At 41.1% G+C, this 18,020-nt stretch overlaps 1 protein-coding gene across 1 annotated transcript in view; it reads right to left on the bottom strand.

Annotated features, from left to right (window-relative positions):
- The window catches only part of CHIC2 (cysteine rich hydrophobic domain 2), a 43,845-nt gene extending 27,010 nt beyond the window's left edge, over window positions 1–16,835 (bottom strand). The window contains exon 1 of the mRNA XM_056111372.1: window positions 16,249–16,835. Within this exon, the coding sequence (XP_055967347.1) occupies window positions 16,249–16,367 (119 nt within the window). The 5' untranslated portion in view covers window positions 16,368–16,835. The remainder of the gene's footprint in view (window positions 1–16,248) is intronic.
- Between the last annotated feature and the right edge of the window lie 1,185 nt (window positions 16,836–18,020).

The raw sequence follows: 18,020 nt of genomic DNA, 5'->3' as shown, positions 1-18,020 counted from the left end.
CAGAACTTCACTTAATCACTTAATCACTTAACTTCCCGTTAGTCGTCGATTTGCTCGAGCGGGCGCCAGTAACGTCTCCATTTGTCCCTGTCGCGTGCTAGTGTAGCCCAATGGCATCTTTTCGCTCCGGGAACATGGAGGGCCTCAAACCGATCGTTCATGACCTTGACAAAGAAGTCTGACCATCTGGTAGGTGGGCGGCCACGCGGTCTCTTGACATCCCGTGGAATCCAATCAGTAACAGCTCTAGTCCAACGGTCGTCTTTAAATCTCATTACGTGACCAGCCCATCTGATTTTCGACACCTTGGCAAATGAGACAGCGTCCCTGATCCTTGATCGTCGACGGATGTCAGAACTCCGGATTCGTTCTCTTATTTGAGTGAAACGTGATATTCCAAGCATAGCTCTTTCTATTCTTCTTTGGGAGACCTGAATGGCGTTCTCATCTTGTTTGCGTAGGGCCCAGGTCTCTGAGGCATATGTTAATGCAGGAAGAACAGTGGAATCAAAGAGATGTGCCCGGAGCCGGAGGTTCTTCGTCCTCTTAGCTATTTCTTCGACGTTCTTGAAGGCGTTCCAAGCCGCTCTCTTCCTCCTGCGCAGCTCGGGTGCCAGGTCATTTCTCATGTTGACCTCTCGACCTAGGTACACATAGCTGTTGCATTCGGAGATGGTCGTTCCATTGAGAGCGAATGGGGCGTCAGGAACAAGGCTGTTTCTCATAAACATTGTCTTCGTAAGATTCAGCTGTAGTCAGAACTACACAATCATTTTGGCCATACTCAAATAATTACCTTTCAATTCTTGCCATTTTAATTCAATCAGAATGTTTATTCTCTTTAGTTCACACTGCCTGAATCTTCAAAAGAAAAATCACATAACTATTGTTTTATTTCTAACCAGTTCTATCTGTTTACAGTACTCTATTTCTAATCAGCTCCCTTCTCTATGTTCCACTTCAGTTATCTTCTCTATGTTCAAGCTTATCTTCACACATTTTTAAAAATAAATAACCACAGCATTTAACTCCAGCCAGAGAAAAAGGGCCATTGCATACAAGCTGCTCTGTCTTCTCTTCCTTTTAGTTTTAGATTTACTGATGTCCTCAGAAATTCACATTCTCCATAGAGCAAGCTACACAAAATTAACCATTGCTCCTGTTGCATCTCCTAAAGTCTCCCCTACGAAACACTGTATTTCTCCTCCTCTTTTGACTTCTTTACACAAAGCATACAATTTTATATCAAGTCAACCCAGACTGAAAAATCTGAACCATATTTTCTTCTCCTTCAAGGTATGATAGCATCCATTTCTTTTTTTTCCTCAATGTCCTAAAAACTTACATATTCACTACTTTTCTCTCATTTCCTATTCATTAGTCAAACTACTATAGTCTGGGCTTTAATCTACATTCCTTTACTAATGAGAACATTTTCAACAAAGTAGTTGAAAAGAAAGGTCTTTTCAGCAAGTCCTCCTTCATATAGCATTTTTTTCTTTTTGCAAAAAACTCAAAGATTAGAGTCTGGTCTATCTTGTTGGCATTGGCTACAGCAAATGTCTCCCATGCCATGCTTTATTTTTGCCAGTCCTTCTACTTTTATTTCTAATCTAGGCCAAAAAAAAAAATCATGCCAGATAGATTTAATAAGACTATCCTATTTCATTAAATATGAATAAGAAAAAATAAATGGAAAGAAAAGTTATACTTTGTGTTTGTTAATGTAACCTCAAAATAACGTGTAAGGGGTCATGAGACAGTACATCAGTTAAGGGGACCCAGTTCAATTCACAGCACCACAATAGTCCCACAAGTAATCCCAGGTATAATCCTGGAGCCTCTGCTATCCACTCACCTGCCACCAGATGTGGCCCTGCAAGCCTCAGGTTGGCCAAGTATCCTAGCACTGTAGGACTAACAGCACAGGTCCTTGCTCTGAACCTAGGCCAATTGGTCAAAAAGCACTGATGGTACCTATGGCCCTCCTGGGCACTGCTTGGGAGCCCCAAAACCAAAGTCACATTAAACAATTTTAAGTTTACACGCATACACACAAACATACATGTATATATGAATAATCCATGAGTGAATCTGCTGAAAAAAACAGGCATGCAGGACTTGTGACTGAAATCTCCAAGCTTGCAGGAAGTGAGGAATGGGCGACCTCCCCCCATATCTCCCTGTTCTTCCAGGAGCCTTGCAGGCACGCCCACAAACTGCCTCTGGCGCCATTTAAGCTCATTAACAACCGTGATCCAGAGACTCAGAAATAAATCTCTTGGAAGAAAGCAATACAAGAACAATTGCAGGAGATGCCACCAGACCCCAAATTCATCATCCAGTTAAAAAGATATTTAAATTAACCTCAGCTGCGTCACCACATTTAACATTTTATAATATCTGGAGCGCGCAGTCACATTTGCCAGCTGCACAACATCTCAAAGTCTATAGTACTGATGTACTAAGACATAGGCTTAATGGCGCCAGGGTGAAATATAACAATCTTCACACACTTTCCTCTAAGGAAACTTTAGATAATTTTTAGCGAATTATTCATAACAAGCAATACAAAATAAATTATTTAGGTCCTGCTTTGGGGGTAGGCATTGGGGATCAGAGTGTACTATAGAGTACCCAATTATGCTGAGTGCCTGACAAGAATCCCTACACTTTGCAGAGTTCCACAAATGGGCTTCTACTTTTAAGAATAGCTAATCCCTGAGCTACCAACATATGGATGTCACACACACGTATGGATGGCAGGGCCCCAGAGATATAACTAATTTAAACCATATTAACTAAACTCAATCTGATACTCCTTTTTGAAGTATCTGGATAAACAACTATTGGTAACAAAAAGCTTAGATGGAAGTAAGAAACAATAATATCATGAAAAAGTCAAGAATAACCTGAAGGCAATGGTAAGCAGAAAATTATGGAAGTGAAAGAGCCGTCTGACAGTTCATATCACAGCAGAAGCTGGAACTAAAAGTAAATAACTGTGAAAACTAGTCCAGGTAGCAAAGGGCACTACTACTGACAAAAAAAGAATAACTAGGTTACCGGAATTGTATTATCTCCAAATCAATAATATTCAGTCTCCGTAAAGCTTGGCTATTCATCCAATGGTTGAGCTTCCAGTCTTCCTTAGTTCTCATGCATTCTTATGATAAACTTTAACTGCTTAAGGTCCCTGGGTATTTCTATTCCTTTCAATCTGAAAATCTGAAAATGACACTTTATGCTATTAAACATTTCTTAAGAACTATAAAAATATTGATGAACAATGACTTCTAATGTATGGTTTCAATTTTTAAATAAAAATATCTACATGCACAGAAAAAAATTAAATAATCTATTAAACACTAATAGTAGCTTTACTAAGGTTGGGGCTGGAGCAATAGCACAGCAGTAGGGAGTATGCCTCGCGAGCTGCTGGCCCGGCCGAACTGGGGTTGATTCGTTCGCCCCTCTTGGAGAGCCGGGCAAGCTAACCAAGAGTATTTCACCCGCACGCCAAAACCTGGCAAACTACCCGTGACGTATTTGATATGCCAAACACATTAACAAGTCTCACAATGGAGACGTTACTGGGCCCACTCGAGCAAACTGATGAACAATGGGAGGACAGTGCTACTCTTACTAAGGTTATCTTCCTTCTGATAAAGTGGACAGTATTTACATTTGTCATCTATCTTCCATAACCTGATACATTAAATAATGCATACATCTAAATGCCCTCACAAATATCCTCTCCAAACAGCTCAGCAATTAGACTGGCCAATGATCAAACTGGCTGTTAACTGTCAAAAGATTTTCCAATGTTCAGTCAACATTTTCGAGGTCAAGGGATTCTGGGGAAGGAAACAGGACACACAGAGCAGTTCTAGGTTCAGGAAAGCTGGACAACAGTAAACAGGTAGCTCACATGGATGAGAACTGAGTTAGAAATTCAAGCAAATTCTAATTAAGAAAAAAAAAAAGGGTGAAAGATAGAACAGGCGACCTTGAGTGCAGCCAACCTGAGTTTGAACACCAGCACCAGACCCGGTCCTCTGAGCACAACCAGGAATGAACCCCTAGCACAGGTCTAAACTCTGAGCCAGGTGTAACAACATGTGTCCCCATCCAAAAAAAAAACACAAAACAGTTATTGTGCTAAAGATGAAGGAGAAACATAACAGAGACACAGACTATCAATTCTTACTTCAATTCAGATATCAACTAGAAATATTGATATCTGAACTTAATTTAACAACTCTCTTCTGGTTTTATTTGCCTCACATAAGGCAATTAGTCTATCAAGGCATATGTGACACAAATGTAAAACTTTGCTGTCCCAAGATTTTTAAAAAAAACAGTATCTGAATCTTTCTGGGTTCACATTTTACAAGCCAGAAAGCTGATACAAAACAGGGAGAAAACCCAAAACTGTATTCCTGTCAAGAAAGGTTGAGTTTTTTTTTTCTTTGCAAGACAAAGCCATCATAAGTTTGTTCGTCGATTGCCTCAAGCAGGTACCAGTAACGTCTCCTTCTTCCCAGCCCTGAGATTTTAAAAGAGCCATATTCAATATTTCAAAGTTAGGAGACTGAGACCCATCATTGTTACTGGTATTTGGCATATTGAGTACGACACGGAAAGTTTGCCAGACTCTGCCATGTGGGATCAAATAGTGGCTAAAATAAAACTTAACAATAAATATTTAAAATATTTTTATATTCAAATTGCCGTCTTCATTAATTGGTCATTTTCCAACATGACAACTTAACTGTATTTAGTATTATTCCTTGTGCTGAAATCCACTGTAAGTTTGTATTCTTTACTAATAAAGTTTCACTCAGGTTCTGACAGAAGCAGCACTATGGAAAAATAAAAAGGTAGCCCATCGAAGGATTTTAAATTAAACAGAAAGGTAAAATTCATTACAAAGATAACCGTGGAAGTTTTGAAGGTGGTAAAGGAGCAAGCAGTTTGAATGTGGGAGAAGAATATTACAGAATGTGGAACCAATCACTGAAAAACCCTAAGCCAGAAATAATACAGAGAATGAAAGGAGGCTAGCCAACTAGAAAGGTGAGGAAAAATCAGAGAAGTTACAAAATCTGATCAGTGTTGCAGGATATTAAAAGGGACTTTTTAAAACTCTTGGATTTTAAAATGGGGAACTCTTAGGAGGCTCAATATTGAAAAGAGACAAGATCTGATTTATGCTGTTTTTTTTTTCTTGCAGTGGTAGGGATTATGAACTATATTTTTAAAAGCTCACAATGGCAAATGTACCAAAAAGAAAAGAAGCAAAGTTAAAAGGAAGAAGAAAAAAATTAAGTGTAGAAAACAGAGATAATGATGCACCCCAGCAAAAAGGCTTTTTTTTAAATATCAGATTTTCAATGTATTTTTAAAGTAGAGCAAATGAATTTTACTGATTAGATACAGTGAAAGAGGAAAAAAAGGGTCAGGGACTATGACTATCTTTCAGTAAGTAAACAGAATAAGAAATTTGACATCAACTAAGAGAGAGTGCTTCAGTTAATTTTAAGTGAATATTGTAAGTTGTTTCAGATATTTTGAATTCTAAAACACCTTTCAAATATAAATTCAGGGGGCTGGAGCGATACACAGTGGGTAGGTGTTTGCCTTGCACGCAGCCAACCTGGGTTTGATTCCCAGCATTTCATATGTTCCCCAAGCACCACCAGGAGTAATTCCTGAGTGCAAAGCCAGGAGCAACCCCTGTGCATTGCCGGGTGTGACCCAAAAAATATATATATATATATATAAATTCAAAATATGACTTCCTACAGATATAACAAGACCTATGAACATATGAACTAGAAATTTCAGAATCAAAGTGAACACATGGGTTATGCAGATGGCAAGTAAAGACAGCACTTACTTCCTTAAGCTGAACTCTGAGCTCAATGAATTCATATTTTTAGGCCTTTGGAGAGATAAAATCATAACTAGAGAGGAGACTCACAGATTTTAATGCATAAAAATCCTGCTTTTTAAATTCATGTGGCTGTCATAGTATACAACTGAATATTGATATGACTCAAGGAAGAAAATAAGAAAGTGGAAATGTGCTATGCCTATTTAAAAGATAAAGAACCTCTTTATTGGAGTTGGAGCAATAAATAAGCACCTTAAAAAGGTATACATAAATGTTAATTCAGTGACAAATCTTAAACATTTGGGTTCATCTGGCTCTATGAAAGTACAATCTGATTTATAAAACTAGTGAAATCAAAGAGATGCTTAAATCATGTATCAAATTCACTTTATCATAACTTCATCATTATATATACTTCTATAATATTCTAGCCTTTTAATTTGGGGGTCTGCTTAAACATAAATGAGGTACTTACTGTATCATGGAACCACATAATAAAATTTTACTAATTTTCACTTAAGATTCTGTTTGCAAATGTGAGGGGTATAGTATAAAGGGCTGGACACAAGTTTTAATGTGGGAGAGCTGGATTCAAGCATGCTCTCCTAAGCATAACTGGTAGTGGTCCCTGAGTACTATTAGCCCCCAGTCAAAAGTGGCCCCACAGTCTGTGAGAAGTGGGCCCTCTCAAGAAGATTTTACTTTCAAGAATTAGTATATAATTACATATGCTATTAAACAGTAGAAGTATTAGTAGTAAAAATTGAATGAGTGATTCAGCTAATATAAATCAGCCACTTTAAATTATTTATGAAATAGGAAGATATTTTATACCTAATTTATACAGTTTTAAATATTCTACATATTATAAATTGAGTAACATAACAATTACATTCAAGAAATTATGAACACACAAAAAAGAATGGGGCTGGAGCGGGTAGGGTATTTGCCTTGCACGCGGCCAACCCGGGTTCGAATCCCAGCATCCCATATGGTCCCCTGAGCACTGCCAGGAGTAATTCCTGAGTGCAGAGCCAGGAGTAACCCCTGAGCAATGCTGGGTGTGACCCAAAAAGCAAAAAAAATATATATATATATGAACAATGAACTGGTGGGCTATAGTCCAAAAAAGCATTATATGTATATAGCATAATGGTGGACAGTTTATAAAATGGACTACAAAAGTATCATTTTCAAATAACAATTACAATTGTATCATTTAGAATGGTAGAGAAAGAAAACTGGATACTAAGATACTAAGGACTCCATTGAAACCAATCCAAGAGAATGAAACAAGCAGTTCTTTCAGGAAGTTCATTATATTCACATTCACTGATCAAAAAACTAAATAAATAAAAGTAGGCTATACCTCAGAGTTTACTAGGTGGTAGAATGCTGAACAGTTTAGAAGGAAAAAAATCATTTTTTAGGGCCATGTGAGAAAATATTAGCCTCTACGTGCTCAATTCAGTTTTAAAGGTAAAAAGCACAATTAAATGAACCAATCACTATCAAATCACACACATTTCCTAGCTACAGTGTTCTACTTTACAATGGCCCTCATTTCAGAATCTATGATCTTATGGGAAAGTCCCTTTCTGCTTCCAGCATGTTGTTCTCTTGGCATACCAAGTATGGCAACAAAACAGGAAGTGCAGGTCAACCATCAAGTCAGTCCAGAGTCAACAGTTAGGGCAGTCACACAGTTCTTTGACCTCACCCTTCACAAAGTCAAAATACAAACAAAAATCTCACAACTGGGAATAAGGTGGCACAAATGAAACTGTTAAGTTTTTCCATAGATCATTGAAAAGTTGTGCATTTGATGGTTACAGCCAGAACTGTAAGATCATCATCCTCACTCCATCACCAGCAGATCATTATCATGTCCCATGGAGACTGCTTCAACTAAGTCCTAATCTCCCAATTATAATCTACTCCCAAAACTGTTCCTGAGCCCTCCAATTTGACTTCTAGATATACTGTTTGCTACATTTTAGCTACAATGCCTAAGTACCAGAATTTCTCAGGCAAGTCAAGCTTATTTAAAGTTATCTTGGTACTTTTATTTTGTTCTCTACAACTAAGGAGCTCTTCACAGATCTCTTTCTTCCCTTCTAAATGAATACGCCTCCAAAAGATTATCCCAACACGCATTATTTTCAGTAATGTCATTCTACTGGTCTCCTTCACAGAAATTTTCTCAAGCGTAATTCATCTATTAGCTAAAAAGCCTGCAAGAACAGAGGAACTATGATTCTTTTACTCGAAACTATACACCCAGAGTCTCACATAATACCTACCACAATAAAAATACGTGTTAAATTATAGGAATCATCAATAAAACCCCTGATAATAAAGGATTAAACAAAAATGCTCTTGAGGAAGTAAAATGTCTTAAGACCCAAGTAAAACTCAATCGCAGAAACTGACCTTGCAAATCAACTTTACATTTTATACATAGTTTTAATTAGGCTGGTTCTTTCATTTTTAAGCTAGGGCTGATCAATTAGCTAGAAAGAAGAAAAAGAGAAAGCAAAAGCCCACATAAGTGAAACCAGGTCAAGATTCTCAAACCCTAATATGCTCCAATAGTTTTAAAGAACGGATAATATGGCGATTCAACTCAGATATATTTTGAGATACACTCAGGATCTTGTTTTACTGTTATATTTTTGGTTTTGTTTTGGGGGGCTACACCCAGCAGTGTTCAGGGCTTACTTCTGGCTTGGCACAAAGCAATCACACTGGGCTGGCTCCAGGGACCATATGGGAAATGAGGATCAACCCCGATCAATGCAAGACGAGAGTCCCAACCACTGTACTATCACTCCAGCCCATGTTTTATTTTAAAGCAAAATCCTTTTTAAAGAAATTCAGAGAAGTGTAAAAGAAATATATATTCAAAAGAAAACACAGGCTTCTCCAGAGTCAAAGAGCCCAGGATCTTGTTTTAAGGCAGGAAAGCTACACCACCTTTCAGACTGATTTCTAAGAAATGGTAAAATCAACTCCAAAATGTGCATGAAAGAACAAGCATGTGACAATTTGCTAAAAGTGTATTATACACTTGAATCATAAGGTAAATTATTTCTGACTCTCATACCTAATTTCTGAGTAGCTACTACTCCTCCTAATAATCAAAGCTCAAAAAGGTTAATGGTCACAGGAAGCATGTGAGAACTAAAATCAATCAACTTAATGTCAAAAGCCACTCTTTCCATATTATCATCTATTCCTTTCCAAATTGTCAGATAAGTAATGACCTACATCTCATTAAAAATAAAAATTCCTAAACTCTTCCCTTAAGGAATCTTGGTTAAGAGCCTAAAATGTATGTTGTTGCTGTTTTTAAAAATTCCCTTGGTGAATCTGAACATCAGTGAAGTTTAAGAAATCTCACACAGGGCCTGGAGATGCAATAATACAAAGAGTAAGATGCTGCACCCAAAAGGACAGAGAGTAAGAGGGATTGTGCCTGCCACAGAGGCAGGAGGTAGGATGAGGGATACTGGGAACACCGGGAGTGGAGAATGGGCACTGGTGGAGGATGGGTACTTGAACATTGTTTGACTGAAACACAATGATGAAAGTCTGTAAGTCTGTAAATATATCTCACGATGATTCATTAAAATAAAACAATTAAAAAAAAAAGATGCTGTCTGCAAGCAGGTAACCCATTAGATCTCTATTACCACATATGGTCCCCTAAGCACTGCCAGGGAGTAACCCCTGAGAAGAGCCAGGAGCTGCCCCTGAGCACTAGAAGGTGTGGGTCAAATGCTTCCTCACCTTCAAGAAAGGAAAGAAACCTTGCTCAGAGATTAAGCTGCATTAATGAATACTGAAACATAAATATAAGATTTGATTTTATAAATGGATTTTGAAATAAATTATGCCACAAAAAAATTTACACAGGAGATCTTAGAAGAATACCTAAGAACATCTGTTGCTATAGTTATATTTAAAACTTAATTTTAGAGAATAAAAATTTAAGTAGCTTCATAGATTAGAAAGCTAAACCAGACAAAAATACTGAGACTTAAAAATTTCCTTTATGTGTATATAGACTAACATTCTGTGTCCTTAACCTATTAGAACTGAAAAGCTCTCAAATACAAATATTGGTCTGGGATGATAGCTCAAAGGGACAGTGCACATGCTTTGCATGTGAGAGGCCCAGGTTCAATGCATGACACATGGTTCCCCAAGCATTCCAGGGAGTGACCCCAAGCAATGTGCCAGGAGTGGTTCTAATACCAAATAAATGTAGCACGCGCGCACACACACACACACGCACGCACATGCACACACACACACACACACAGATTCATCTCATTTACTTTACAGTCAGGTTATTTAGAATAATAGTATTTGATTATTTACTAACATTTTATATAATTTACTCTTTCATCATTATTTCCTGTATTCTGCTTAGCGATCACATAAAATTTAGTTCTTATATTCTACTTCGCTTGCACATAAAATGTTAAGTACTAAAGTACATTTGTTGATGAGGATCACCTCACACCACAGAGACTGGCCCATATCCACAAGAACAAAAGCAACCAGTGCTGGCGCGGATGTGGTGAGAAAGGGACACTCCTTCACTGTTGGTGGGAATGCCGACTGGTTCAGCCCTTCTGGAAAACAGTATGGATGATTCTCAAAAAATTAGAAATTGAGTTCCCATTTGACCCAGCAATACCACTCCTGGGAATATATCCCAGAGAGGCAAAAAAGTATAGCCGAAGTGACATCTGCAATTGTCTGTTTATTGCAGCACTCTTTACAATAGCCAGAATCTGGAAAAAACCTGAGTGCCCGAGAACAGATGACTGGTTGAAGAAACTCTGGCACATTTACACAATGGAGTACTATGTAGCTGTTAGAAAAGACGAAGTCATGAAGTTTACATACAAGTGGTATTACATGGAAAGTATCATGTTAAGCGAAATGACTCAGAAAGAAAGGGATAGACATAGAAAGATTGCATTCATCTGGGGAACATAAAGTAACAAAATAGGAAACTAACACCCAAGTATGGCAGAGATTAGTACCGGGAATTTTACTCAATGACCCGGAGGACAACCACACATGTTAGGGGAAGGGGGAGCTCAGAAAGAGAAGGGAACACCAAATAAAGGGTGTTGGGAGGATCCGCCCACGATGGGAGAGCATGCGGAGGGTAGACTGTCGACCAAGCATGATTGCCACTCAATGCCTCTTTTGCCGACCATGGCACTCAAAAGGAGAGAGAGGGAAATGCCCTGCCACAGAGGCAGGGTGGGATAGGGGCTGGGGGGGGAGGGGATGCTGGGATCCGTGGTGGTGGGAAATGCGCACTGGTGGAGGGATGGGTGTTTGATCATTGTATAATCGAAACCCAAGCACAAAAATGTGTAAGTCTACAACTGTACCTCATGGTGCCTCACTATTAAAAAATAAATAAATAAATATAAAAAAAAATAAAGTACATTTGTTGGTAGGCAGAGATCCAACACTGAGCTGTTTAGAATAAAACACCATGTGAATTTTCAACTTCAAGTACAATAAAAATTTCAAACTTCAGTTAACTAGAATATTTCTCATCTCTTTGAGAAAGTTTATCCACTGATAAATTTTAATGTTTGGTTCAATTTAAATGCTTACATTTTTATTTAGTATTACCAAAGACATGGGCTGGAGCTATAGCACAGCAGGTAGGTCGTTTGCCTTGCAAGCAGCCAACATGGCCAACCGAGTTCAATTCCTCCACCCCTCTTGGAGAGCCCAGCATGCTACCGAGAGTATCTCACCCGCACGGCAAAGCCTGGCAAGCTCCCCCTGACGTATTCAATATGCCAAACACAGTAAAAGTGTCATAACAGAGACATTACTGGCCACGCTCGAGTAAACTGATGAACAATGAGAGGACAGTGACAGTGACCAAATACATGTTCTAACTGTATTGTAAATCAAACTGATTTCCCTTCAAATTATAGGAAATAAAAAAAAACTGCCGGGAGAAAAATGTGCACCTTTTGGGCAGTACGGGGGTTTTGAGTCAGAACCAGTGATGCTCAGGAACAACGCCCAGAAATGGGGTCGCCCACATGCAAGTGCCTTAATGCCTATACTATCTCTCTGGCCCTGAAAACACATTTCTTAATTATACTTTCCTAATAATTACCAAATACTGTTTTTTATAAAAATAAGCCACTTGTCTCTTGAATGTGACTTTATAAATCTATTGTAAAAAATCGTATGTCTTCATCATAAGATACAAAAGGAAAGTAGAGTTATTCCTTTGGTAATTCTGAAAAGATCCAAAGGTACTTGCATTATCTTACTCATTTAGAGAACATTTCAGGACCTGCTAATATTCCAAGTAGTAAATGAAAAATAAAGACCAATTATACCCTCAAAGAACTTTGGAGTTGTAAAGTAGTATCAATAAAGTCTTTGAAAACAATAGGTTTAATCTTCAAAAGTGGAACACAGCTAAGTATTTCACTGAATGGGAGAATTAACATGGGGTTACAAGTTTAAATTGCTGAAACTGGAGAGATAGTACAGAGGGAAAGGTGCTTGCGTTATATGCAGCAGACCTATGTTTGATCCACAGCACCCCACATGCTCCTATGAGCTCCACCAGAAGTGCTATTTTAATGCAGTGCCAAGGTAAGCCCCTCCAAAAAAAAAAAAAAGAAAAATTTAAATTGTTAAAAGTGGTTCGACTTTGGTTAAGTCAAAGTACTAAAGATATCAGTTAGCAACATTCTTTAAACACTGATACATTTCAAGTAAATTTTTTATAAATTTTAGGAACTAGAACAGAATTTTATAGTAATATCACTCCTTTGCAAAGATTATTATTGTGTCTCAGGAAGACCTGAAATTTTTTCAAGTCACACTTCTAAATCACTCATTTTTCTACAGCATACTTGATATTAAGATAGAAGAGTAGAAATATTCAACAATCAAGATCTATTCAAAAGTGAAATCTGAAAAATACGTATTACTCTTATCATTTCAGATCTGGTTTAAGATCAATTACCGTTAATACATCATATACTTTCAACTTGACCAAAAAAAAAAAATCTGAACATATTCTCAGTTTTTCAAAAGCACGAAAACTGAACATTCTCAAAAGCCAATAAAAGCAGCAATTTCAAAAAACTTTAGAGGTACTACTTAAGCTACTTAACTGCATAGTGAGCCTGTGAATGTTGTCAGTCATTTAAAAAAGTTTTATACTACTATTACAACCCTTATTTATATTACAAAAGTTCTATACTACTATTTCAATACACCACAAAAACATATATATATATATATATATATATATATATATATATATACACAGTTTTGCCAGAGACAGTACAAGGGTCAGGGTGCTTGTCTTGCATGCACCAACCCCAGTTGGATTCCTGGCACCACATATGGTACATCACCAGGAGTGATCCCTGAGCAGTGCCATGAGTAGGTCGTGGGCAGCATCAAGTAGGGCCCAAACTAACCCATTCCTCAAAAAATACAGTTTTTAACGCAGAAAGACCAACCCATTCCTCAAAATATGTAGTTTTTAAATGCAGAAAGACTAACCCATTCCTCAAAAAATATAGCTAATGCAGAAAAAGTTAATTCCCAGAAAAATACTTCACACAGCAAGTTAGTCTCATATAAACTATTTGGAAATACAAAAACTAGTCTCAAGAGTTAAAACTGTTTAAAACTGGTAGTTTTAAAAATGGCAGTCTGGAATTCTTAGAACTTTGTTACCCTATTTGTCTCAAAATGGAAACCTGTATATGTGGAGATTAATAAAGGCTTATATTTATTGACGGCAGCTCTATATATGATGATAGATTCTTTGCATGTATTTTCTTACTGAATCCTAAATAATCTTGGAAGTCAGAGATTAAGACACATAATTTACTCAAGGAATGTCAAGGAATGTCAGGAGGGTGCATCTGAATCCAGACCTTAGACTAAAGGAACAGGAAAGAGAGAAAAGTGGTTGGGGGTATCACTGCTAACACCAATGTACAAAGGCATACCAGTTACTGGCAGAATATTCTCTGTTCCTCTACATATTCTGGAGTTTTCCATTCTTGTTAATAAGGAAATTACCTGTGAGCCTTTAAAACAAAATAAACTATTCACATGGGAGAGATGGTTCAAAGGGCTGTTCTGCATACTGGAGACCCAGGTTTGGTCCCCAGCTTCACATGATCCTTCCATTACAGCCAAGTGTGGACTCAAAATTTAAAAAAAGCATCCATACCACAGGCTATAACTCCAGTACTTGTTCTCAACTGGTCTGAGGTGGGCAAAATACTATTTTCTCCACAGTCCTCCAAGATAAAAATAAAATGGAGAATCGATAATTTCTGAGTACCTAGAATCAAGTTGACTGATCACCTCTGTGAGTACTTCATCTACTGTATTTTCAAACACTTGCCCAACAAAGTACTTAGATTTTCTTTTCCTTTACAACCAGAGCTACACCTTTTTAACAAAATATTACCATTTTTCTTTGACACTGGAACAGACAGGGAATCTGGGCAGACAATACTAAAAAAGTTTGAAAAGTCTTTTAATTGTTCATATACTCTTTAGCTTTTAAACACTGTAAAAAAAAAAAAATCCTGATTCATGGGTCCAGAGATAGTACAGAGGGTAGGAAGCTTGCCTTGCATTTGGCCAAGCTGAATCCATCCCAACACCACATATACTCCGGTTCCCTCTTCCCCTCCCAAGCAGTGATCCCAGAGTAGAGGCGGGTGTGACCCCCAGCCCCTACCACATAAGGAAAAAAAGATTAAAAAGAAAAATAGACCCTGAATCCAACTGAATAGCAAATGTACCAAAATGGTTGCAACGAAAGTCATTCTGTGATATACATTGAAGAATTAATATCCATGATATCTGTGTATTTCTTAATTCTGCTGGAAAAGCAATTCGGACTATTAAATAATTGTTATTGTGGTGGTAAACTGCATTGTCTTTCCATGGTGCCGGTGACAGCAATTATGCAGTGTTTTCACCCTGTTAAATCACCTGAACACAAACGAACAGGTGCTAAAGAAATCAAAGCATTACATAAGCACACTCAACAACATGGCTGGCCATGTCATGGACCGGAGCACTGGACTGTGCTGACAATCTTCTGCTCCGAGTCCTGATGTTTGGCTCCAAGTTCTTCACTGCATAGCACACACAGCTTCCTCCCAAAGAGCACAGTGAAAACTGGAGCGGGCCATCTCCAGACTGACGGGCCCTTCTGCTTTTTTCTTAAAAAGGCTGAAGTGAGCAGCTCTCGGACACGCGTGTTAAGTCAGGTCCACGAAGTTTGAACAGGAACTCAAAAATGAAAGGTGGGGGCGGCGACTTCCACACTTGATGCTGTGCAAAAAAAAAAAAAAACTCCCGGACTTCGCTGAGAAAAACATCACCAAACTTCCTGCTTCCGGACAGCTCATTACTGGGTTCCAGTCTTCACATTCCTGTGTTAGTCAAGGCCTCTCGTCCCCCGTATTGTTTGAATTAACACCGGACTTCTCAGGGTTGCTCATCTGCCTGCCAACCCACCAGGCAGGATGAAACCAAAGGAGCCAGCCCCAAGGAGAGCCTGGGCATCCAGAAAATCCCCCTCGAGGGTGGGTTTCGACTCAGCTGCAAACATCTTCAAAGTCTCTGGTTCATCTATTTCTTTCTCTCTCTCCCCCCTCCCCCCATGACCCCCCCCCACGTCGTTCACATTCAAGTCCAGGAACTCGCCCGGGGCAGAAACTGCAAGAAACTGACTAGACCTGTGGCCTGTGCAAAACCCAAAAAAAAAAAAAGGCACAGCAGACGCGACAACTGGGGACCCTCGCCCCCCTCCCCCCCAAAACCTCCCCGACTGTCACCCGGGGGTGGGGGGAGAAGGGGGTCTCCCAAGGCCCTGATCTGGCGGCCTCCAAGCCACATGTCACTTGGGCTCCGCGGAGGTGCAGCAGAGGGGAAACTCCTGGCAACGGTGGGGGCGCAGGAGAGGGCTCAGAGCGAGAGCACCCAGCAAGGGCAGACCCCCCAAACGCACGCCTAACCCCCCCTCCGGGAGGGGGGACCGACTCAGTCCCGGGCTTTTGGGACGGCCCAGCTAAACGGGGTGCCGGGAGGAGGGGGGAGGAGGGCGGCATGTGCCCCCCCCCCAACTTCAAAGACCTAAACCAATCCCAACCCAGCAAGTTCTCACTTCCTGGTCGCCGGCCGTCCCGACGCTCCCGGCCCCCGGCCCCCCACCCCTCATCCCCCCAGCCCCGGGACCCCGCGAGGAAGGGCCCGTCCGCCCGCGCCCTGCGCCCTGCGCCCGGCCTTACACGGTGACGTGCCCGGAGCCGCGGACCACCACCGGGTCCGGCGAGTACTTGAGCAGCTGCTCCTCCAGGGCCCGCTCCTCGTCCTCCTCCTCCTCGTAGATCTCGTCGAAATCCGCCATCCTGCGCCTCCGAGGCCCCCGGCCCCGCCGCGGGGCCTGATTCCGGGGGCTGCGGCCGGCAGCGCGGCCGGCGAGGCGGCGGCGGTGGCGGCGGCGGCGGCGGCGGCGGCTGAGGGGAGTCGCGGCCGCCGAGTTCGCTCTCGCCCCGGCGGGCTCGGTTGTTGTTTTTTTTTTCCTTTTACTGAGGCGATGGGGTCCCGACCGGCGCCGTCGCCGCCATTACCGTCAGCAATAACAACAACACAATGTCAACATCCGCCCGCGGGGCCGACACCTCCGCCAGCGCCGCCGCCGCCGCCGCAACTCGGGCAACCACAGCAACAGCCCGAACCACCCGCAGCGGGAGCAGCCGGCTACGGCATCGCATCGCGAGACTTCCCGGGAGTGCGCGCGGCCGCGTGGGCGCGTGGGCTCGCGGGCCGAAGGGCGCGCGCGTGCACGTGCGGCCCCGCGCGCCCCCGGGTCGCCGCCTTCCCTCGTCGACCGCCGCTTCCACCCGCCGCCGCGTGCGCGTGCGCGTGCGCGTGCGCGCGTGCCCGTGGTGGCCGCCCCGCCCTCTGGTCTCTGGTCTCTACTGGCGCTGGGCTGGGGTTTTGCAGAACACCCGGCGCTGACACCATCCCACGCCCAGCCTTGGGCGAAGGGAACCTGGAGTTCCGGGAACGGAGTTACCCACCACCCCCAGCACCATCACCCCCCCCCCCCAAGTCATCTCGCACCGAAACAACTCAAAATAAAACCCCTGTTTGGAAGAGAGAATGCATCGATTGCTTGTGATTGCAGGGTTATCTGATCATCTGATCTCTTTTCTTCTGTTTTGTTTTGTTTTGTGGGTCTGTGATGAGAATCAAGAGTCTGTACTTTCCCGCTTCGAGAAGCCCCACCGACATGCTGCAAACATTTCTGTTCACTCCAATGCAGGAATTTCTTAATCATATTCAAATGCAGACTAGCCCCATAGTCCCTTTAGAGTTTAACTTGTGAGGCTGGAGATGCAACGTATTTTGCTTTGTGTCTTCCAGGAAAACTCACCATAGTCGGCCTATAAAGCAAAATAGGCATTCTCTGCGTTCCAGATCCCAAGGTTTCGTTTCCTGTCCTAACTCACTCGTGGACCATAACCTTATTTTCTTCCATTAAAAGAAAGGAATCCATTAGACAATCCTTTTCCCTTGCAGTTCCTCCCATGAAAGGCACTGGGAAAGGGCTCCTGGGAATGGACTTCTGAGAAAGTCCTGGATATGCAGGACAGGCATTGAGGTAGAAATGGAGACTCCTCCTCGACCTAGAACTGCTGAGACTTCTCCAAGTTACAGCATTCATGTTCTGGCTGTTCACTGTAGATGGGTCATTGTTTAAGTTGAGAAAATGCCAAGGAGACCAATGAGGACATTGAGAAACACCAAACAATCCCCTATTGGAAGTGGTTGGAAGAAATGAGCATCATTGGCCAAGAAGAGATGATGGAAAAAAACGCTGCTGTAAACCTCCCCAGAGGACATTTCTTTAATTATTCATTCAACAAATATTTACTGAACTTCAAGTAATGTTAGGCAGTGTGCATGAGTGTGTGCACACATGAGAAAGACAGAGACAGAGAGAAACACGAGATGTAGTCCTTGACTTGTAATACCTTACCGTTAAGGCAAGCAA

Source organism: Sorex fumeus, unplaced genomic scaffold (assembly GCF_029834395.1).
Source record: "Sorex fumeus unplaced genomic scaffold, SorFum_2.1 ptg000013l, whole genome shotgun sequence".
Taxonomy (NCBI): domain Eukaryota; kingdom Metazoa; phylum Chordata; class Mammalia; order Eulipotyphla; family Soricidae; genus Sorex; species Sorex fumeus.
This window is presented reverse-complemented; position numbering and strand designations above follow the sequence as displayed.